This window comes from Aspergillus pseudodeflectus, assembly GCF_044049435.1.
Source record: "Aspergillus pseudodeflectus strain CBS 756.74 chromosome Unknown BJX68scaffold_40, whole genome shotgun sequence".
Classification (NCBI taxonomy): Eukaryota; Fungi; Ascomycota; class Eurotiomycetes; order Eurotiales; family Aspergillaceae; genus Aspergillus; species Aspergillus pseudodeflectus.
Window position 1 is genome coordinate 193867 of NW_027263816.1, and position 22155 is coordinate 216021.

The following is a 22155-nucleotide window of genomic DNA, read 5'->3' on the forward strand; positions in this document are numbered from 1 at the left end:
GTCCAAGGATGGAAGGAGGCGAAGGCGTGAGCGTTCAAGGAGTCCGAGACGGGATCGAGAGCGAGAGCACAGGGCTGATAGGGATCGGGATCGGGAGCGCAGACATAGGCATCGGGAGGACCGCGATCGAGGTCATAGAAGCCATCGAAGTCATAGACACAGATCGAGATCAAGGTCGCGAGATCGGGAGCCTGACCGAGACCGAGAGCGCGAGCGTGAACACCGCCGGAGACGCTCATGGTCAAGAAGCAGGGAGCGGAGCGATAGAGACCGAGACAGTAGACGTCACGGCGATCGTCCTCGCAGACCAGATGATGATTCTTACAGCGGACGACACTGAGCTCTGCTCTTTAGGTACACAAGCACAGGGTTGGCGTTGGGTCTCTGGGATGATACGATATACACTACAAGCTCTTCTTTATTTTCTATCGACGCTCGTTTGGTTTTATACAAAATTCGTTTGTGTGGCTTATAGCTCATCGTGGCCCTTCCTCTCGCTGGCGGGAAAGTCGGGCATGGACATCATCTTCACGACTAGACTGGTCCAGCCGGTGAAATGCTGCGTGCGCTGCCCTTTGCCTGTTTCTGGGTTGTACTGTTCCCACGCGAACCCAGTCTTCTTCCACTCGCGGAACACGTTCTCAACCAGGTTTTTTCGTAGCTTAGAATATGTTGTCCGTGCACGGGCCTGCTGAGGACCGGGTGCGAGTGCGGTATCCTATGAAGTTGGTCAGCATTAGATTGAGTCTCTAATTCGCGGAGGCACGTACGTAGAGATTCTTGAGCGCTAGGTAGTTGATGTTGATCCACACAGGGCTCCTCCAGTAATTCTCAGCAGTGCCATAGAACTCATCCTGCTTACTGAGACTCCGAATGCCGTAATCGCTCCAGAGCTCTTCTGGGTCCTCAATCAAATCCAGAATAGCCTCCAAGCGGGGACTATCTGGTGTCACCATGCCTGTCAAGAAGGGCATGAGGGACACATAGCCCTTATGGCAGACATGGACAGACTCTTCATAGTCATCAATTGTGGCATCGCAGTAAGTCTTAGCATCCGTATCCCAGTGAAGGTCGTCTATGTTCCGCTCGATTGCGGTTTCGTACTTCTTGAACTCTTCGGCATCTTCCGCCTCCCCAAGAACTTCAGCAATACGGCGAAGAGCTCGGGTCATCATTCCCATCCAGCTAATCAGATCAACATGAAGCTCACCGGGGTGCGGCGGTTGGGCACGAGGATAGTCATCCAATCCAGATGTCAAGATGTGCTGAACAGAGCGCCCACGCCAGCGGTATGCTTCCTTTGTGGAGAACGCCTCACGGTCGTAGGACTTGATGTCGCCACCTTGAGTCGACCTGTACCAGAAGTAATGTTTTTTGAGCAGCGGGTATATGGAACGGATAAACGACTCTCCCAGCTCTGTTTGCGTCAGATAGACCGAGTGTAGGCCTTGGTTGTCTGCTGCATATTTCTCAGCAGATCCCTTGGTTTCGAGTTTGTCAATGAAAGCTTCGAGCACCATGAAGAGAGTCGGAGGATTAGCGTAGTGGGGATATTGGACTGTGAACTCCGGCGGGACTTTGCTGCGTGCCTCAGCGCCTAGAATCTGCTCCCGAGCAATCCAGCCGTCTTCATCCATGAGGTTTATCCAGCTCTTCACAATCTCAAGCCTGTTGGGGTCAGCCAGTCTGGACCATAATACAACCGCGCAAGCGAGAAGGCAGGTGAGGGGACGCACGCAAGATCTGGATCCCAATCAAGGATCGGAATCAAGTGAAATCCCTCATCCCAAAGGAAACCGCGAGGGAAGAATGGTCGAGATGGAACACAAGTAAAGAGGTCCTTTGGCCCTTCAAGGACAGGTTGTGCCCGCCCCCTAGCTTCTTCGGTCTCCTCCCAGAAACCTTCGTTTTCCTCCTCATACTCGGGTGCGGCCGATCGGTCTACGACATCGGTACCATGGAAGAACCCAATACCGCCGATGAGGTTGGAGAGCATAGATTTGGAGAAGCCAAGGTACTCCTCAGAATTGAAAGGCGCCTGGGGCGCAAGGATCTTCTTAAATCTCTCGGAGAAGGAGACAGAAGCACTTTCAATCTCCCGAGTAAGTGCCTCAGCTAACAATAACGTATTAGTATTGCGTGCGCTCGTTTAAACGCGGTAATTACTCACAAGTAAGAGGTCGCTGAGAAGAACCGGAAGAGAATAAGATATCAAACTATCACTTGTAAGCGAGCCGTCAATGGAGGCCAATGCACTGCATACCTCAAAAGCACCAGTGAAGACTTTTTGCACCAGGTGAAGATTGCCCTCGCCAGGCTGATTGTCGATTGTATAGACCTGGGCCGGCGGAGGCGGGTTATCAGTGCCGTATTTCGCAATAGCCTCATCCACCGCTTTCTTCATCTGCGAGAACAGGAGCACTAACTGCCATTAGTATAATTTTCAAGGAATGCTTCATCTCAGTAGGACTAACTCTTTGTTTGCCAGATATGCTCCGGTTTCACAGCCAGACTAGTCACCAATGACCGATCCAACGGCTTATCCTCATACGATGGATGGTCATGCTGAGGATGCTCGTTATTCGTCGGTCCCGTGGTCACATCAATCGTAAAATCACCAAGCTCAGACGTATATCCCTTAATTGTAACATCGCCTTCTATACCACGAGGATCGTCACTCTCCGTCGACACAGCCAAACTGCCGAGTCCCTCTAATCCAGCGTGGAAAACAACAGTCGTTGGCTGATCAGCTGCGGCGTCGTCGCGAGGAACACCCTTCACCCTGGCAGCCCAGCTGCCGCCATGTTGTCCTCCGGGGACCTTGATGAAGTCAATTGTAAGATCTATTGAGTTTCCGGCGTCGTGGATTGTCTCGCGGCCGCCCTTTCGAACGTCGTACTCGTCCCAGCCATACCCTGCCATTCCTTCATTTTGTTCGCATGTGTGTCTAAAGTCTTTTATGCAGTTAGCATCGAGCAATCCCGGTAAGTTCTAACAGCCGAGGTTCGCATGCATACTTTCTTGAGCTGTAGCATAGTTGTCCACCTTCGCCCACATCAAACCGGCGAAGAAACTGTTCGGGATTCGAGGCCGAACGCCAAAGTATAAATTCGGCTTGTATGGGCCCCAGAGAAGAGACTGGTTGCTGGCCTTTGCGGCCTCGTGGGCGAGAATCGAAGCATCATCTGGTACTTGACTAGCGAGTACCGCGGCCGCGTAGAACAGCGGTGTCGCAATGAGGGATTTGACGGAGAGGTGCATTATGAACAAGACATCAGAATCAAAGAAATATGAGCTTCATCAGTTGACAAAGCAGCGTACAGGAGTTCAATGGATAGACAGCTCTTGTGCTTTGGCTCGCCGGCGGGAGTTGCGGAGTACATACTACTTTCTTATCTGGCATCAGCAGGAGCTGGCTCCGCATCTTGCTTGGTCCGTGCGTCATAGATACTAGTATAGCTTGTTCATTATTTACAGTGTCCGTACATTTGATCTCCAACGTAGGATGCATTGACTGCTGTCCTATGTACAATGCTCAATTATATTTTATAGGAAGTTTCTCGGGTCCAAAGATCCAACGTTGGCACTCTTCGCCCGTCCGTCAAACACAAACTCGCTGATCAGCTTACCTGTGCCAGGCGCATTCTGGATACCCCAGCAAGTATGGCCAGCAGCAAGGTAAAGCCCCTTTCTACCGGTGTGTCCAACTAGTGGGCCACCGCGCGGAGAGCTTACGTTTGGCAAATAGCAAGCCTGACGCGCAAGGACCTCGCCATCCCGAATCGTATCAGAAACGGATCCAACCTGGTTGATGATATCCTGGCAGCGCTGTTGATCTACCTCGACATCGGCAGTCGTACTTGGAAGAGGAACAACTTGGTCTCCCTCACCACATGCATACACCGTATCATCAGGGCGAGCGTAAATCTCTGGTGTTGCCACGGTTGGGCGAGAGGGGGTGGCAGGGTCGAAGTTTGCGGGGATTTCAATGTTGGTGAACAGCGTGTGTGCGCTTGGCGGTCTTGTCGGCCGTATTACAACACTATGGGCACGCATGGCGGAAATTGGGGCTTCAGGCAAGACAGCGCTCGTCCATGGGCCAGCTGCTACCACGACATCGGTTGCGGGAATAGTTTCCTGTTGACCAGTCTCTTTATCCGTGTATGTGACGGAATTGACAGCATCCCCATCGTAGTTGATGTTTGTGACAGACCCCAATGTAATCTTTGCTCCTTTTTCCTGCGCGAGTTTCGCGATGGAAGTTGTGAAGAGGTAAGGGTGAACCTGTGCAGTCTCGCCCGGGTCGCTCATACTTTCATAACCTCTTACCAACTCCGGCTCGATCCAGTCCAATTCCTTGGGCAATTTGGCCTTTTTTAATTTGTCCATAGCTGCCGCGCTGCGTTTCTGGAGCGAAAGAGAACTGCCAGTTTTGTCCTCCGTGTCTTTCTTCTCATTGAGCGGGCGACCTCGTGCGACCAACTGTGCGCAGCCGGTTTCTCGATACCCCCACCTGTCCTTGCCATTGTGTTCCTTGGCTAGGTCGGCATGAAGCTTGTAGCTCAGTGGGACGATATTGCTTGGATACGCCCACAACGCTAGAAGGCCACCCGCTTTGCCTGAAGCTCCTCCAGCGATATCAGACGCCTCGATAAGAGTTACCGAGTGTCGGGAGGGATCAAAAGAGGGATGTCGTGTTAGGTAATAGGCAGAGCAACATCCAATGATGCCACCACCTGTAAGATATACGTTAGAATGGTCTTTCCTTATGTCCTTTTATTGTGCTGGGTAACATGAGGGAATGTAACTGTCATACCTACAATAACAATCTCGCGACGGTCACTTGATACAGACATCTTTCCGTACTGCTCGATCCGAGATCCGAGAACTCTTGAAAAGGAAGCCACCGTGAAGTTATGTTGAATGTTGCAGGGCCAGGGTTGACCAGGAACGGTGATAAATATGCAAATACGTCACTTGGTCATGTGCTTTCGGCTCCCTCGACAGCTTCGGAGTAGGACCGATGTCTCTCTCGCAAGTATTGGAATATGTCAGGACGAGTTTAGATTGTCAGCACCAGAATGGCTGGCTTGTGGCCAATCAATAAATTTGAGAGTATCTGAAAGCTTTAAAAAATACAGAAAGGTGGTTGAAAAGGTTCAAAAATAAAGAAAGCAGCTGCTCCAACTCCGACAATGCATAAACGGTCCAGAAAAATTGTCCGGGCAATGGTAAAAATGCGACAAGCATATTGTGCTGTTATATCGAAGAGCGCAAAAGGAAATGGAGGGCCTTTCTTTTCACCGAGAAGGGCTAAGAGGCCTGTTGAATCCTCCCTGGCGGTTCATATACTGTCTGTATTCTGTCTTCTTCTCCTTGCGCACGCCGTAAATGTTATTCCCCGGAACCTTTGTGTTTTTGGTGCTTCTGAATTTGGAGAAGCCCAAGCTGCGCCGCATGAGCACCTCAATATCATCCTCCTCATTGGCGTCATCAATGTCCATCTTTGTGTCGTCCCTTCCGCGATCCGCTCGTGATTTGGAATCTGATACACCATTTGCGTTATCGCGGTAATCTCTGCGATCATTTCTTCGGTCGCTCCTTGAGCCGCGGGGTGGTGATGCTCTTTCCCTAGTACCGTTACGCATAGGGGATCGAGAACGGTCGCGATATCTGTCGCCTTTTGAAGGATAGCCTGACCAGGAAGTCAGATCAACATTCGATAATCTCAACAACGTGGAATACATACCTCGACGCTCGCTATATCTGTCCCGACTAGTGCTCCTATCGCGAGCTCTGGCATCCCGTCCATCTCTAATCCGGTCTCGTCTGTCGCTGTCGCGGTCGCGGTCGCGGTCTCTATAGTCCGTAGACCTACTTCGCTCTCTCCGCTTCTCTCGCCTATCCCTAGACCGAGATCGATACCTCCTGTCTTCGCGGTGGCCGTCTCGTCGTCCGTCCTCGATGTGAGTATCACGCCGAGAAGCCTTGTCTACTGCTGAGTCTGCCTCTGGCGATCGTGTCCTGCGTTCTTCCGTATCCCACATGGCCGAACTATTAACACGACGTGCGCGCTTCGCTGGTGGCTCTGCCATTGTGGCGGGTGGAAAGTTTCGGGCGTCGTGTGAGTCGGGTTCGAGAATGCGGCACAACAGACGAAATCACCGAAGATAGGGTGTCAACGGTAGGACTTTAACAACGCCAGGCCAATTTAGCCTTCGATAGGGTTTTGAGTTGAGAAAAGTATAGCGATTCGGATTGTTGCTCTGCTGTCTTCGGGGAAAGTTTGAAGCTTGTGAAAGATATTACGGTTGGTGGTTAGACCCGGTAACGCGGCTTCCTTTTTTTGGCTCGTGCTAGCGTCGGTCCAGCCCTTAAGAGAGGTACCAGCCGTGGTTGTAATCAAGGCCAAGTGGACATCATTCTTGTTGTCGACTGAGTTTGGGGATTTGTTAGTACTAAGTGGTACTGTGCTAGGCTGACTGCCTTTGTCCTGTTATGTTGGTCACGTGGACGTAGTTGGTTCTCTAGATAGTCGAGCTCGCAGATGGTTTCTCTCCTTTCAATATCTATCGTAAGATAGATAAATACATCAGCAATCCCATATTTAATTGCATGGGTAGTTAAGTGCATATGTTATTATCATTATCTTAGGATTTCTGGTTTATAGGATTTACCCACCTACCTAGAATCTAACTAAACTACACAACGACAATTCCAAAATATATAAGCCGATTACTGAGTTTAAATGGAACTGCGCCTGGCATCAGTACCTAATTGATGGCTAGGGCTTGACTTGCTATCAAGCAAGGACTGAGCAGAGGCATTGAATAATCGCCCGAGCTTTTTCTTCGCAGACATCTCAACCTCGATTCCCTGATCCTCGATATCCTTCATGTACTGTTGCGCTTGTTCTTCCATCTCAAGCATGTGCCCTTGCGCCTGTTCTTTCAATTCATTCATACATTCAGTGGCTGTATTGCGTACCTCGGAGTTACCATCGTCGACCTGTTCACGGAATTCGGCTTCGTTCGTTGTGTACACATCATAGATCTGATCACGACACTCGCTCACGGCACTATCGATATATCGTTCGAGCCGGCGCTCAATAATCTTATCGACATATCGTTTGAGCCGGCGCTCAATCATCTCGACCTCGGAGGAGCTGACTCTCTCAAACTCGCATGGCAGGTTGCGGTCTCCGTCTTTTGGTATGGCCAGCAGATGTTGACGTCCAGATCGGATCAATAGTTCGCGAATCATGTCATCGGAAACACCACGGAGCTCATGTTCAAGAAGCGCAAGTCTCTTGCACTCTGTGTGCCCAGGAGAGATTGCACGCGTAAAGTAAGTTGGGCGAATCGATGATGGTGACACGGGAAGAGTGCTCGGCGTGTTCACTTCGGTCGGAGAGCCTATTGGGTGAAGGGATGGAAGGAGCAGTCTTTTGCGTCCTTCAACGTCAGGTGACATTGACCGTGGGTCTAGACTATTATTGAGCTATTGAACGATAGAGCACATAAGCCGCTAAGATGAGAAGATACCTCTGCGCCGTTTTCCAACATTCTGCTCCGATTCAGAATACAGGGGTGGATCTACCTGATTCACCTGCTCGGGAACGGGCTCCTGACAATATGGGGGTGGATCAGGCGACAGACGAAAGACACGCCAGTCTTTCTGGACCACGCCATGGCGAGCATGGTTATAAGACACTGTCTGGAGTCTTCTTTGTCGTAGGGCAGAGGAAAAACTTTGCAGCTGATCAAGTTCATTATTCACGAATTGTCGTCCAGAAAAGTGTACACGGAGAAACTTGGATTGACAGATCTTTGCAAATGAGTGAAAGTTCATGTCTCCTGGTGTGGCCGGGCTTAAAGACTCCATGTCAGATGGACAAAGAACAGTGCCGGTCGTACCGAGGCTCAGACTCAGTGTTGAGACGGCCGAAACATTGGTGACAGGTGCCGGGAGCATGGGGACCAAACGGGGTGGACAGAGGTCGTCGTTGCTTCGCCGAGCCAATCCACATTTTTCGACTGTTTCTGGAGGGATGTTCAAAGTCAGCACCTTTGATCTGCCGTTCAAGTTAGCGAGATCTGCCGTAATCAAAAGGGAGATAGATCCTTGGTTGGCAGTTTTATCATGGTCAATAATAAGGCGAGTAACACAAAAAACATCGAGATCGAATGCATAAACAAGAACCTTCTTCTTCAAGACCCAGGGCGGGTTTGGAGAAGTGGTAGTCATTGCGTTATTGCAACATTCGCTGGATGAAAAAGAGAACCCTCGAAGAATCGAGTAGCCCTCCCACCCGGGCTTTGAAAGTAGTGAGCAGCCCTGACTCGCGTAAAAACTGGGAGAATGATGATCATAAGAAGATGAGAGTAAAGTGGTAAGAGCTCATGCGGCCTGGTCACGAGTTCATGCCCAATCTGAAGTCAACAAAGTGAAATCAGAGAGTCCTATGAAAACACAGGAATGGCAGGACTGGCGGCGAGATCAGCAGAAAGCAAGTACTTTATTTACAGGGTGATGATGATGGACAGGATGAGGATGATGTAGATACAGGATGAGGATGATGGTGAACGGAGAAGGTGAAGAAGGGAGACTGAAGTTCTGGCGAGGATTGGGTTTCCCCGTGAGCGGTAATTATGGGCAGAAAAATTAGTGGGGATCTGGATGTGGCACGTGAGCTTAAGCCTGAGGCAGCAAGGCTCATGCTGCGGGTGACTTCATGAGGAAGGTTGCTTTGTACAACAACTTGATGATATGGGCGTCGAAATAGTGTTCAAATGAGGCTCTTTCTTCAGCTGCTCAGCCTTGCGATTCTGAAAATGCTTACTATCAGATGATTTTGAGTGTGAAGGTTCTGCCCCTCAGCTGCAACCACCCTTTTCAACGATGCTATTTTGGATATGATACATAGACATCCGGATTCCCCATAATTGTGTCTCTCTTCCGACATCACCTAGTACCTTCCATGTCCGTATTCGGGAGACTTTCGGCTTAGTACCATATCTGGATGTTTTTGCTTTGCTTTCTCTGATGAAACTCGGGCCAAGATTAACATATACGGAAGATGGCACACGACAGCAGTCAAGGAGGGCCAGCCCCAACGACTCGTTACGGTGAAGGACTCCATCTTAGAGCGCTAAATTGCGAGAAAGGATCTGAAAGGGTGAGTATGCGCTCTACCTGTCTTCTTGAGTTCTGAAGTATAGCTCATATACTGATGTTTCTCAGTACCCCATGTATGTTTGCTGCGCTCACCTGGCAAGCGCAAGCACTGACCAGGAACAGAGCAGATGATTCACTCGGCCCACGGATTTCTCGTTGGCGCTGTAATCTGGTAACTTCCTTGTCCTGGTCGACGTAGAATCAGCCTTTTGACAAAAATCTAGACTGCACTTTCCCGACGACGGAACCTGTTCTTCGTCGCTTGCGGCCATCAAATCTATGTCTGGGAACCCGCGGGCGGCTTACAGACACTGGGATCCAAGCCCGAGATGATTATCACGCCAGTCATGAAAGAGCCCCGTGGTGAAGGGTACATCCAACCCGGTTTTCCCCATGATATCAACAGTATCCTTGTGGACGATCTCGGCCGCGAAGAAGTCCTGCTCCTAGTCACAGATTCAGGAAATGTATGCGGGTATCGCGTCGAAGCCATATTTTCGTCCTTGAAAAGAGCTACTGAAGCTGGGAAAACCAAACCTCTGGATGGTGCCGATGTGGACCCTTTCTTTCTCGAATATGTTGATAGCAGCGCTTGGGGCATCGCCATTCATAAGTTCGCTCGACTAATTGCAGTGACGGCCAACACGGGGCTTGTTACTGTCTTCGCTTTTGCACTCGTGGGTTCGGTGCCAGGGGCCGGTGAAGATGTTGTACCACAGCCCGATGGGGATGATGAGTTCACAGACTATGGACACACCTGGATACACATCAAGTCCAGTGAACAATTTAGCCATCTACGGCAGCTTATGCCGGACAGGCACCGCACACGGAATATCAAGTTGACCTACACAGGGCATTTTTCTAATATTCCGTCCGTCACTTTCCTGAACTGCGACCTAGACCCCAATGGGATGTGGATGGTCAGCACGGATATTGACAATAAAGTCCTTGTTTGGAAGGTTTGGGATAGTCTTGGTCCATTCAACATATATTACTTCAACGATGACACGTTCAGGACGTTCCCGAACACACTACGCAATGAGTAAGTTTCATCCAGTCTTGCGTATATCGCCATATATTGACTAGTTTAGCAGTGATCGTGGCTGGTCTGTTATTGCCCTTGACCCGCGGACTTTTCATCTGCTCAAATCCACGGAAGAAGCATGTGGCGGCCAGCCGCAGAGGCGTGTAAGGGATGGACAGGCCGTTCTTGATCTAACAAAACTGAGCAGTAGAGTGCCTGACGCGTCAAGAGTATACAACTACTTCCCTCCTGCAGTCAAAGCGGAGCCAGAGGAAACGGTCCTACCTGATATTTTTGGAGCAGACTGTCTTATCAGTGGCAGCGACACTCAAGCAAAAAGTGATTCTCAAGCTGCACCTACTCCAAATATACCGAACTTGCGCCCCTCTGAGTCCGCAGACGCCTTCAGCCATCAAGCTGTCAATGGGTCCTTCCACGCAGACAGCTTGAGTGAGGATAGCGCCTCTGACTCGGGTGTCAACACAGGTAGCACGCAAGCTCCCAGTCATAACGAGCTTATACGCGCCCTGGTCGAAGCACATGACGGCCCCGATACTCCCATTCCTCCTGGCCACGGGCCACTGACAACACCAGAATTCCTCCAGTTTGCTCTCCTCGAAGCACTCGGTGGTGACGTCCATGAAGTCGAGGCACTACTCGGTGAGAACTTGGCCCATGATTCGGATGAAGAAGACCATTACTTCCAGGACGAGGGAATGGAAGACGCAGACGCAGACGACCCCTCCGACAGCGAGGAGCTACTTGAAACGGGAACCGCCACATACCACGTCTTCGACCGTATGTCTCCCTATCACCACTGAAACGTCAAAGTATGGAAAACAAAGCTAACCCACCCACTCAAACTCTAGCCCCAACCCCTTCCTCCTTCCCAATCCTCCACTTCTCGCACACAGACATCCGCCTAATTCCGCACCCGTTCGCCTCAAATCCCACCGTCGTCTGCGGTGCCCCCCTCCGCCAGCCCTTCACCCACCCCATCGCCTCAATCCGCGGCTTCGACCGCTTCAACATGGTCCAGTACATCCCCGAGCACGGCATCGTCGTCGCCGCCTCTCAGAAGGGCCGAGCCGCCGTGATTGCCCTAACCGAGTCCCGAACATCGGGTCCTACATTTCGCATCGATTGGATCGTCCCGCTGGAGAGCCAGGAGAAGTACGGTGAACGACCGCTTGTCCCTCTGCTAGGAATGGCTGTTGCCCCGATGCAGGGGTTCGAGGTTATGCCCGATGTCGCATGGATCCAAAGAGACGGCCAGGACGATGCCGATGATGATGCCAACGCACAACTCCGTTTCCAGTATAGGGACTCGAATATGCATATACCCAATACGCCTGGTGCTTCAAATACCAACACTGCACATACCATGAGCCCGGGCTTACGAAGCCCACCGGGGCCCAACCCGAGAAGTCCTGACCCTCACCCTCAGTCTCGTTCCTACAACCACCCTCACAACCGTCCCCGCCTAACCCTCCCCGAATGCCACGCCCGCGCAACACGCGCATATCAGCCCGAAGAGCCCTGGCGCGGGTGGAACCCCTCACGCCGGTATCGGCTCTTCCTCACGTTTGAGGACCATACGGTGATGAGCTATGAGTTCTGGTATACGTGGGATTCGGCTTTTGGTTCAGGTGGTTATGCTGGAGGTGGGGGAGCGCAGGCGGGGAGTCATGGGGCTAGTAATGGCGGCGCTGGTGGTTATGATAGTAGCGGTGGGGTAGGTTGGACTGAAGATGAGTTTTTAATTCTTTGACTTGCTTGCTTCGGGGTTTGCTGGCGTTGTGTTGTTGGCTTTTTGTGATTTCGGGAAACGTTTTGATGGAAGATTGCGCTATTTCTAGGGTGTGTAGTATGGATTGAGCCCATTCATCTACGCTTAGGGACTAGGCAGAAGGATGATGCGAGTATATCAAGGAGACACCACCATGTGACCAACGAGTCTATATTTCAAGTAATGGATAAGCATTGTGAGAAAACATAAACATCCCTCCCTCTTTTATATTAGCAAGCCCAATCCACGCCCAAGCCTATCTAAACTAAACTACCTGGCTAACTACCTATTGCATTTTTGAATCAGAAGCTCAACCCGCTGAAGAGGACAGAATCAACTATGCTGTACATGCAGTCCCCCACTTTCCCTCTTCTTCTTGTGTATTAGGTAGAAAGAGCCAAAGATAAGAAAAGACAGGGCCAGAAGAACCCAACCAACCAATCCCAATACAATACAGCATTGTGATATCTTGTACAGGAGGAAAGATAAGGAAATGAGTTCCGAAGATTCTCAAAGCAATCACGGCGCTGCGAAACGAGATGGTAGGGCAAAAGAAGAGAAATTTGATTGGCAAGCAATCGCTGAGTGCAACATGCAAAAGACAAGAAAATACATGCCCATAGCCTTCATAAATACATCAGAATCAAGGGTTGCCCCGTTTATCTTTTAGTTAGTCATGATGTGAGTCGTGAAATCGTGAGTTTTGTTGTTAATGAGATGCAATGCGATGTGTGTGATGCAGTGGTATATGTGTGATGTGAGTCGCTAAGCAGCAATCGTAGAACGTGAGGTGATGCGTATGGAAGGTAAAGAGCAAGAAGAGAGATTAGAAGCCCTCTTCTAATTCATCGCTGTCCCACTCGTCTTCTCGGTCGTTTTGTACGAGGTCTAGGAACCGTTGAAGACCGGCACGGCGAGCAGCGGCCTGTTCAGGGCGTTCAGCGTCCCTGCCTGCTCGAATCTCCGCCATTGCGCGAGCTTGGGCTTGTCGTTCTGCGGCAGCTGCCCGCCCAGCTGCGTCGAGACCATTGGCATTGCGGCCGAGTGCGCGGTTTCCGGCTCCAGCCTGATTAACTCTGGGTGGGATTGGAGCTGGTGGAGGAGGCCGTCTTCCATTTCGAGGCCCATTTTCTTCCTCGTCCATTTCCCATGGCGGTATCTCTTCATCGTCGCTGCTGTCGTCGAAGATGATATCATCCGGGACGCGATGTAGGGCTTCTGCGCCTTCGGGGTTGAGACCGTCGCCACCTTCCAGGTCCCAAAGTCGGTTGAAACAAGGGCTGGCAAGGTCGTTGAAATGCTGGTAAGGGTTTGCTTCCATGAGCCAGCTGGAGCAGAGATAGCAGAAGTGAGTGTCACATTTGAAACACTTCATGTGATTGCAGCCCATGCGTTTTTGGCAAGGGGCATCGCACGTTGGGCACGCAGATGTGTATAACTTGAGATACTCCTCTGTTGCCTTTTCTTCTGCTGATAGCTCTGCTTCTCGTCTAGGAAAGCACCGTACCAGTTCTCCATGCCAGCCTTTCTTACATACGCAGCAGAATGCGTAATTGCAGTCTTCGCAGATAGCAACACGGTCCGCCATGGGTGGTAATTGACTCTCTTCCCCCAAAGGATCAAACGCGAGGCCGTCTTCTTCATCCGAGTCATCAAGGTCATCCGCCATAGGATCAATGGGTTTGGGATGTTTCTTCGATCGTGCAGCACCTTGACACCATTTTCGCGGACAATATACGGTGGTCTTGTCAGCTTCGAGCTTCTTCTTTCGTTTCAAGAAGACATATCGCTGAACTGTTTCTTGCTCCAACGGTATTTGCAGGAGTTCCGATGGGCTCAGCGTCCGATCTCGCTTGCGCCGTCTCTTCTGGCTTGTAATACCAGGTGTAGGTTGCTCTCTTCCGCAATCCGGAGCCAGGCACTTTACGCCTTCGACGTCTCCCTCTGTAATGCAGGTATTATAGAAGTCTTGTAGACAGGGCACGCAGAAAACGTGCGAACATGATAGCAGGCGATGGCAATTCGCTCCTTTCTTTGGTTCCAGGCAGATTCCACACTCAAAGGTTTCTTGCTCGAATTTCTCGCGCTCGGCCTTATTGTTGAAGTCCAGTAGGGCAATCTTCAGTTCACGCGGAAGTCGCACTTCACCACCGGAATCAACGTCGATATCGAACGTCGTTTCTGCTAATTGCTGAAGGTGGTCTATATAGCTGAACACAACAAGAGACCGGCCACTTTCTTCCCAGAGGCGCTTGCCGTCGTCCAATAACCTCGACTCTGCCCACAGAGGCAGCCATTGTGGATTCGTACTAATCTTGAAAATTGGAGGTTTATCCGAAGGATAGCCCGCGGGCAGTTCAATTTCAAGGCCGAGAGGCGGTAGATGCGAAAGAACATGCACGTCTTTCTCTGCATCCGCGGTGGAACCATCGTCGAGTTTGGCCTTCGATCCAAGTCCACCTTCACTGGCATCGAGGGAGGTCGGAGGCGTGAGGACCGCAGGGAAGCCGACATCTGGGTGCTGGTAGAAGCAGACATTCAACGGCGCCGTAGGCTTTACCGGGATACCCAAAGAGGCACGGTAGGGGGACGACGGATCGGTGTTGATTTCCGGAAATATTGCGGCAATAGATGAGAGCTCCTCCGATCGCTCATCTTCAAGAGGAGACTCTGGCTCCATTACGGCATGCATGACCAGAGGGACGGACCGGTAGTCGAGGATCGCGAGTTCTTGACGATGCTGGGGCCGAAAGCAGCGAGTGGCGAGGTGGGCTGATCAGCGATGAGCAACCAGTACAAACATATTAGACTCCAATAACGTAGATATACCCAAGCTGATACCAACAGAAAATCGTCCCTCTATACTTCGTAGATCTGCCCCCTCTTATTGCGTTCGTATTCTGTAGAATGGCGAGTACTGGTAGGTGGAAGGCGAAATAATGCTTTGTCATATACTTGATGAGCGAGGCGGGAGCGAGCCGTGGATTCCAGAAAAAAAAAATATAGGAAAAAAAGATTCGAAATTTATTCAATCGAATACTTCTAGAAACAGTCCTGCGGTGGCGGAGAGTGAGGCGAATAGTGTGAGGAAATGTATAAAGGTGGGTCAGAGCGTCTTGTGTGAATCAGGAATCGGGATATTAAGGACGTAGCGACGCTGCGACTCGAGACGGCAAACTTGGTATACGAACAGCCCGCGAGAAACGGGGAGAAATCAATGAGAACCGCCTGACTAGTTGGAAAGGAACCGAGGACGCTGGTGTGAATGGGAATGAGAAAGTAGAATGCAGACGTGGAGAGAGAAAGTGCGTCATGGTTTTTAGGCCCGGAATACGTCTGGAAGAAGGTTGGGAAGGATAAGCCGATGCAGAACTCAAGAGAGCAGTCAAGATACAGGTCGAAAAGAAGAGGGAGGAAAAGGAAGAGAGACTAATGTGAGTCGGAAGAGCTGAGAAGAAGAAGATGCGACGATGGGAGTATTGTGGGGGTGGACGTATAGATGGGCATCAGGCAGTCTTTGGTGCCCAGTCGTGAACAGGATGGCAGATTATCCTCTCAGATCCTTCATCGTGTTGCAATTTCACTTGACGATATTTCTAGACTTTAATATAATCTTGAAGATCCATGAATCGCCGTAATTTTTTTCTTCTTCTCGATCGATGCGTTATCGCTGCAGGCCTCAGGCCGCCACTTCCCCTCATTTCTATCGCCGCTTTGACCTCTTGCTGTCTTGGCAGGACTAAAACGGCAACCGCTTCGGCTCGGACAAACCCTCTCCGGACTACTTATCGCAATGACATCTCCGCAAGCCCTCCGCAGTGCAGTGACGACAGCCGACGGGGCTGTCTACTGCTGAGCCGGGCATATATCTTCAGATTCTTTATTCTTATGATTTATCTATCACGCAAACATGGAAGAAGAGAAGCCTTTAGCATCGTTATCTCTGACGCACGTCCACTATGTGAGTCCGCAACTCGGGCCGGAGCAGAACCAGAGAACAAGGCTGGCTAACCATGAGCGCCTGGATAGAACCCCGAAGACCACCTTTCGTTCCTATCCGCCTGGCTAGCCCTTGTCCCTCAAGCACTGTGTGTTGTTTACGTTACCCTCGTATGGGCAACACGAGAGGTCGAGGTGGGCCTGATGTTTGCTGGACAGTTGGGCTGTGAAGCCCTGAACTTTGCCCTCAAGCGGATCATTAAAGAGGAGCGCCCGAAGCGTATGTATCAAGAAAACTATCTACTTTGGAACCTCGGGCTAATCGAACGGCTGTATAGAAATGTTTGGAAAAGGCTATGGCATGCCTTCCTCACACGCGCAATTCGTCTCCTTCTTCGCCGTCTACATGGGCCTCTTCCTCCTATTTCGACAGTCTTCGAGCCCCGCCAACCAGGGACCGATTTCCCGAGCTATAGCCTCTCTGGGAATAGCACTCGCTGCTACTGCGGTGGCCGTCAGCCGTATCTACCTGACCTACCATACCCCCCGCCAAGTCCTCGCAGGCTGCGCTGTTGGGGTGGTGTTCGCTCTAGCCTGGTTCCAGTTTACGGGGCTCCTGCGAAGCTACGGTTGGATCGAGTGGGGGTTGGATCACTCGACAGCGAGGTTTTTCAGACTACGGGACCTGGTTGTAAGTGAAGATCTTGCCGAAGCTGGATGGCAGCGGTGGGAGACGCGGCGGAAAGCAAAGCGGAGCGAGAACGGCGGTCGTTCATCGTCCAAGGCTGACTGACGGATGCGTTTGTTGCGATATGCAGTACTCTTAGATCGTTGCTTTGCGATTATTATTGCCATTGCCATTGCCATTTAGGATACCCATATTTGCTGGAACGAATAGTACATCACTTCGCTTATCCATGGTCTCGTCTCTCGGTTCATGAAGCGTTATCCCAGTTTCTCACTCTTCAGGCCCTCTTCTCCCTTCTCTCATCATCAGGCCTCCTCTGCGCCAGAAACCCTTCGGTCCTGCACATACTCCGTGAGTGCCTCAAAATCCCAACACTGCCGCTGGAACCCACCCGCGCTCTCATAATGCACCGGCTCAACAGTGCTATCCGCCTCACACACAATGCTCTGAGCAAGATAATCAAAGCACCGTGCTACAGCAGCAGCTTCTCCTGCCTTCCCGCCATCAGTCCCATCCTCGCATCGCCGAGCATAGTAGGCTCTCCGTAAAGTCCTTAGACAATGCAGCTGGTGAAACGCCGCCGGAATCACCACTGTCGAGTCATCCCCATTCGGCACCACCGATTCCGTGAAATAGCCAAGCCCCGCTTTAGTGTTCGCGACGACGGGCGCCGTTAGTATTGTCTCCCATTCAGCCTCGCGAACAAAGAGAAAAAAAGGAAACCATACCAGGGATTAACTCACTCCACACCCCCTCGCCCTCGCGAACCCTGCACTCCGGCTCCCTCGACCAGGGCGACTTGGATACAATCTCACCAGCGATAGCGCGAAGCGGAATGCGGTGCGCCAATCTGTTCAGGTGGGATGGCGCTTCCTCGCTTTCGGTGTTTCCGTTGCTGTGAAGTGCATATTTATAACCAGATAATTGGGCCGGCGTATACATTGTCCCAGCGATAAAGGAGGCGAGGAGAGCGAGGACAACGCAGAGGCTACTGAAGAGCGTTGACTTCGAGGGCAGACTCAGGCCCGCGAAGAGCGACTCCTCGTCGTCATCTTGGTTTGAAAGCGCAAAGTAGATTTGTTTTCGGGAGGCTGTGAACATGGCTAGGAGGTTGGGTTCTTCAAAATCGCAAGTATCCTAATTCTCGTCCTTGCGTGGTAAATTCGCCGTTTTATCGGGTATATATAGTGGTGTCGTAGATGAGGTGAGATGAGTTAGAACAAAAATCCCCAGAACAAACCCCAAGTGCAGAACAACCCCAATATAAGAAAGCGACCCTCGGACAAAACCTTATCTGGGCCCAAAACCGAATTCCAACCAGCCAGTCACTCCCCCTTTCGCTGTCCTCGCCACGAGACCTCGGGCTTCGCGTTGCAGGTGACGGTGGGAGTATCCCCTCCCATCGGAGTAAGGATACCCCGGCTGTCCTGGTAGGGCAAGTCCCCGGAGAGCGATGTCATGGTGCAGTCTGACTACAGACAGAGAGCGGTCTGGATCGGCAAGGGTATGGTATTATCTGCATACATGCATCGTTTAGTGTGGCGTGGACCTGGTCATACTGCGCGATGTGCTATGCTTGTTCTGGAATGTGACCTTGGCGGCCGGGAGCTGGGTTGGGTTCGGGTGGTAGTGTGGTGGAGGGGACTGAGCTTGTGAGAGTGTATCGAGGTCCATATGTCCAGGCTGCTGCAAGCAAGATTCATGATAAACTCCGAGCGTCCAATCAAGATGGTAGGATGGAGTAAACATGATCAGGGTCATGGGTGGGGATGTGGTTGTGGTTGTGTAGCTTCAAACGGGTGTCTGCATAATCGACATACCAACATAAATACTCGAAGGGTGTCCAGGTTATCCATTTGAGTGTTTTGTTGTTGCCCTACGTTCTCTGTCGGTTGACGCTGCTTCAAATCACTGTAGCTATCTCAATCTCACGACTATACGAGCAGCTACTCAGCAACGCGCTTCCAACTCTACCTCTCCGCTCTTCTGAAGGTAGCAGCCCTCACACTCGCTCTATCTGTGGAGAAATCGAAAATGAAGATGGGAGCTTCGCCACCGGTCTTTTGAATAATGCAGGCGAGGTTTGAGCATGTATACTACATATTATAGTATCTGACTTAGATAACCCGACAGAAGCACACTAGCATCTCTTTAACATGTAGAGTTTCGCATTCGGCCGCTTTTGCGGAGTGCAAGGCTTGATAGCATACGGGGTGCATTCAATTCAGTGGATATAATTGATTATCCAATGAGTTGATATGGTGCTAAAAAAAGGGTATCTGATACTCAGCCCTAGCTCTATCCCGTTAATGGAATATACCCCTGCGCCACCTATATTGTAAGTAGTCTTGAGATAAGATACATCACCAACGTAGTGTTTTTTCCTATTCTTCTTTTTCCTTTTCTTTTTCTTTTTTTTGGGCGCATAATTCGATAAATTATGACTGATGCCAATCCAATTCAATAAGATGGATGGCAGTTAGCACTGAGAAACAACTCGTCCGAGAGCCACTGTAATGTTTCGGTGCCGCGCTGTGTCATCGCACTCTAGGTCTAGTATATTGGAAGTTGAAATGATTGCCTTGCCAAGCTATGAAATCAAAGCGAATACGCACCTTGTAAACTGGTTGCCGCCTTAAGTGAGTGCTTGCCCTAGCTCTTCGGAAGTGGATGCTCACGGATGAGTATGGCTCGCACGAGTGTTGCCAATCTGATATAGGCGTCAAGGCAGTGTTTGAAGTGCAATATGAAACAATTGATTGATGTTGAAGGCACTTTCTAAAAGGCACTTTCTGAGGAAACAGAGACGCAACGGGCTCGGTGTCGGGCGTCTCGGGCGTAAGCAATGCAACGCCGGAGCTGGACGGCAACTCGAGATGATAAGCCTACAGTGCGATTGGACAGCACAGCAGCAGCAGCGTGATTATAGCGAACGTAAACGTACCTCGTCTAGGGGCCGTTGAAGATCTACAGGTATAAGAATGAAGATCGGGTTGTACTGTAACCAGGAATAGCAAGCCTCGTTGAGTTATGCCAACCGTAAAATAGCCCCCAACCCCGCACTCGCTAGGTACCACTCATCGTCTCTCTCTCCTCATTACCTCATTTCTCCTCATCTCTCGGAGACCGAAACTGTGACTAGGGTTACGGCAAACCTTTCGGCGACAACATGGCCGGCCGTCTCGCCGCAGTCAGCGTCGCCCTGCTGTTGGCTCTTGTCGCAGTATACTTCCAGCAGTTACTAAATGACTTTCTCGTTCCCCGACCAACAGTTGTCGATTCCGCCCGAGATATAACGTACATTGGTAGTCGATCAGCCTCAGTTGAGCATTTCCAAAATATATTCTACGCGGATGAACCCACGGGAAAGCGACGATTTGCGCCGCCAGTTCCGATCAAGCATGCAAAGGGTTCCGTCATTGATGCTACACAGTCCGGTGCCTGGTGCCCCCAAGGAACTGGGGATATACTCCCATTCACCAGCCGAGTAACTAATATCAGCGAGAATTGTTTGAGCCTGCGGATTGCAAGACCGAAGGGTACCCAGAAGAACGCCCAGCTGCCGGTTGTAGTGTGGCTTCATGGAGGTCCGTAACCATCGTCATCTAATAGTGGAGAAGGCTAAGGGTTGCGCAGGCGGCCATGCTCTTGGTTCAGGCTCTGATATCCTTTATGAGCCCGATGGTCTGGTGGGGCAATCCTCTACTGACGGGACACCACTGATTTATGTTGCGATCAACTATCGCCTGGGCTGTAAGACTTGCACAAGACCATTCCTGGTTATGGAACGATCAATGTTGATATCATGCTTTAGTATTCGGTTTCGCAACGAGTAGAGAATTGATCGAGAGGAAAGAAACAAATGCAGGGCTTCGTGATCAACGTGCCGCACTAGAATGTAAGTATCATCTGCACATTCCTGAAACAGAGTTGATATCAAGTTACGAATGCTTCAATCAGGGGTTCGTGATAATATCGAGTCATTCGGTGGTGACCCTAATCAAGGTAGTCTCCATCATCCATAACTTCGCCGGCAGTTCTCTAACGAGATCACATCCAGTTACTGCCATTGGGCAAAGCGTGGGATCGTCCGACATTGGCTTGCAACTACTCGCATTCGGAGGGGCAGAAGGTGCCCCATTCCAACAGGCAGTGTAAGTCTTGTCACCGATTCTTTCTTCTGTCACTAATCGAGTCTAGAATGATGTCAGCAGGACCAGGCGTAAACTTTAACAGCCATCCGGACATGGTTGCAAACAACACGGCAACTGTTGCAAAACAAGTGGGTTGCGTCAAAGATGACGATGATCAGGGCCTGCAAACTTTGAGATGTCTGCGCGAGATCCCCTTCGAAGGGTTGACCAATTTTTCGGTTGCTGCCTCTCGCATTGCCCGTCCACCGTTTGGCGAGGGGTTCTTTTATCCTACCATCGACAATGACTTCCTTCAAGATCGCCCATCCCAGCTGATGCGGGCCGGAAAGTTCGCCAAAGGTATTCCCATAATAGCATCCTGGGTCACAAATGAGGGTGCTTGGTACGTTCCCTCGTCGACGTCGACAGACGAGGAAGTCCTGGGAAGTTTCGGGCTGTGGCTATCCAATCTCTCCGATGACACGAAACAAAAGCTGCTCGAGCTATATCCGTTGGAGGATTTCGTCCATTCGGTTAGAGCCGATTACGATGGTCCAATCTCGCCGCAGTGGTACCGAGCCGCGCAAATGAGCCGCGATATCTGGTTTACCTGCACAGCCCTCGAGTTCACATGGCTATATCTCCGGTATGGGCCCGGAAAGCCGTCACAAATCCGATTGTACGAGTTCAATCAGACTATGTACATTCCGGTCTGGGAGGCCATGGGCGTGCCAATGTGGCGTGTGGCGCATTTGAGTGATATACCGTACCTCTTCAATAATCATCACCTAGGTGGCGGTACTGATAACTCAGAGCCACATATTGCATTGGCTCAGGATTTCAGCAAGACGATCATTGAATTCGTGAACAATGCCAGCCCTGGAGAAAGCACCAATGGAACTGGGTTATGGCGGCCTGCGTACTCGACGGCTACCTCGGGACAGGATTGGTTTGATGAGCTTTCCATCCAATTGTTCGGTGGCCCTTACGGTTCAGAACTAGTCACAGTCAGCAAGGATGGCGACAAGAACGCCAAGACTGATGCAGAAAAAGCAGTCTATTGGGAGAAACTGTTTGGCCGCTGTGAGTTCATCAATGGACAGCAGATGAGGGCGGAGGCAGGGGTGTAAGAGGGCTCATGAGTTCATCTATCCCCCAACTTTCAGCACTCCTCATCATGGGCCAGCCAGCGCCCTCAGAGCTATCTATGAACAAAGATATGCTGGGGAGATAGTTCTGAAGGGACTGAGTTAATTAAGTAAGAGTTAAATAGACAACAGGAGAGATGAAGAAAAAGTCAGGCCTGGCAAGGAGAAACCCCGTTGAGACTCCGTAGATCCAAGTGGTCGATAAAGATGGGGTGGAGGCTTGGGGTCTGCATCAATTCGCTTAGTAAGCACGGTGC

The 22155-nt window shown here is 50.8% G+C and overlaps 9 protein-coding genes across 9 annotated transcripts; 3 read left to right on the forward strand and 6 right to left on the reverse strand.

Annotated features, from left to right (window-relative positions):
- Positions 1–354: 354 nt before the first annotated feature.
- On the reverse strand, positions 355–3366 carry cwh41 (mannosyl-oligosaccharide glucosidase). The gene is made up of 7 exons (XM_071036615.1): positions 3018–3366; positions 2475–2954; positions 2264–2421; positions 2171–2216; positions 1737–2115; positions 771–1668; positions 355–718 (listed from the first exon to the last, which is right to left on the reverse strand). The coding sequence occupies exons 1-7, from the start codon at positions 3259–3261 to the stop codon at positions 470–472; spliced, it is 2454 nt and encodes an 817-aa protein (XP_070896262.1). The 5' UTR covers positions 3262–3366; the 3' UTR covers positions 355–469.
- A 121-nt stretch (positions 3367–3487) lies between these two features.
- On the reverse strand, positions 3488–4998 carry BJX68DRAFT_242821 (NAD(P)/FAD-dependent oxidoreductase). Its single transcript, XM_071041049.1, has 2 exons — positions 4817–4998; positions 3488–4736 (listed from the first exon to the last, which is right to left on the reverse strand). The coding sequence occupies exons 1-2, from the start codon at positions 4854–4856 to the stop codon at positions 3547–3549; spliced, it is 1230 nt and encodes a 409-aa protein (XP_070896263.1). The 5' UTR covers positions 4857–4998; the 3' UTR covers positions 3488–3546.
- Positions 4999–5300: 302 nt separating this feature from the next.
- BJX68DRAFT_269571 (SNUT3/LISCH7 family protein) lies at positions 5301–6095 on the reverse strand (the record flags this gene model as incomplete). Its single annotated transcript, XM_071046384.1, has 2 exons — positions 5301–5695; positions 5750–6095. 2 exons carry the CDS (start codon positions 6093–6095, stop codon positions 5301–5303), a joined length of 741 nt encoding a protein of 246 aa, XP_070896264.1.
- A 550-nt stretch (positions 6096–6645) lies between these two features.
- On the reverse strand, positions 6646–8582 carry BJX68DRAFT_242824 (uncharacterized protein). The gene is made up of 2 exons (XM_071041050.1): positions 7545–8582; positions 6646–7484 (listed from the first exon to the last, which is right to left on the reverse strand). The coding sequence occupies exons 1-2, from the start codon at positions 8245–8247 to the stop codon at positions 6745–6747; spliced, it is 1443 nt and encodes a 480-aa protein (XP_070896265.1). The 5' UTR covers positions 8248–8582; the 3' UTR covers positions 6646–6744.
- Positions 8583–8770: 188 nt separating this feature from the next.
- Positions 8771–12195, forward strand: BJX68DRAFT_242827 (uncharacterized protein). The gene is made up of 6 exons (XM_071041051.1): positions 8771–9178; positions 9244–9251; positions 9301–9349; positions 9402–10219; positions 10272–10999; positions 11071–12195. Exons 1-6 carry the CDS (start codon positions 9080–9082, stop codon positions 11970–11972), a joined length of 2604 nt encoding a protein of 867 aa, XP_070896266.1. The 5' UTR covers positions 8771–9079; the 3' UTR covers positions 11973–12195.
- Positions 12196–12738: 543 nt separating this feature from the next.
- BJX68DRAFT_147603 (RBR-type E3 ubiquitin transferase) lies at positions 12739–14834 on the reverse strand. Its single transcript, XM_071036616.1, has 2 exons — positions 14820–14834; positions 12739–14762 (listed from the first exon to the last, which is right to left on the reverse strand). Exon 2 carries the CDS (start codon positions 14680–14682, stop codon positions 12817–12819), a length of 1866 nt encoding a protein of 621 aa, XP_070896267.1. The 5' UTR covers positions 14683–14762; positions 14820–14834; the 3' UTR covers positions 12739–12816.
- Positions 14835–15789: 955 nt separating this feature from the next.
- BJX68DRAFT_242831 (phosphatase PAP2 family protein) lies at positions 15790–16850 on the forward strand. Its single transcript, XM_071041052.1, has 3 exons — positions 15790–15951; positions 16020–16209; positions 16268–16850. Exons 1-3 carry the CDS (start codon positions 15901–15903, stop codon positions 16720–16722), a joined length of 696 nt encoding a protein of 231 aa, XP_070896268.1. The 5' UTR covers positions 15790–15900; the 3' UTR covers positions 16723–16850.
- BJX68DRAFT_242832 (uncharacterized protein) lies at positions 16851–18269 on the reverse strand. Its single transcript, XM_071041053.1, has 2 exons — positions 17346–18269; positions 16851–17263 (listed from the first exon to the last, which is right to left on the reverse strand). Exons 1-2 carry the CDS (start codon positions 17716–17718, stop codon positions 16923–16925), a joined length of 714 nt encoding a protein of 237 aa, XP_070896269.1. The 5' UTR covers positions 17719–18269; the 3' UTR covers positions 16851–16922.
- A 1443-nt stretch (positions 18270–19712) lies between these two features.
- BJX68DRAFT_242836 (alpha/beta-hydrolase) lies at positions 19713–22072 on the forward strand. The gene is made up of 6 exons (XM_071041054.1): positions 19713–20204; positions 20254–20370; positions 20432–20515; positions 20578–20622; positions 20678–20771; positions 20818–22072. Exons 1-6 carry the CDS (start codon positions 19787–19789, stop codon positions 21878–21880), a joined length of 1821 nt encoding a protein of 606 aa, XP_070896270.1. The 5' UTR covers positions 19713–19786; the 3' UTR covers positions 21881–22072.
- Positions 22073–22155: the final 83 nt, after the last annotated feature.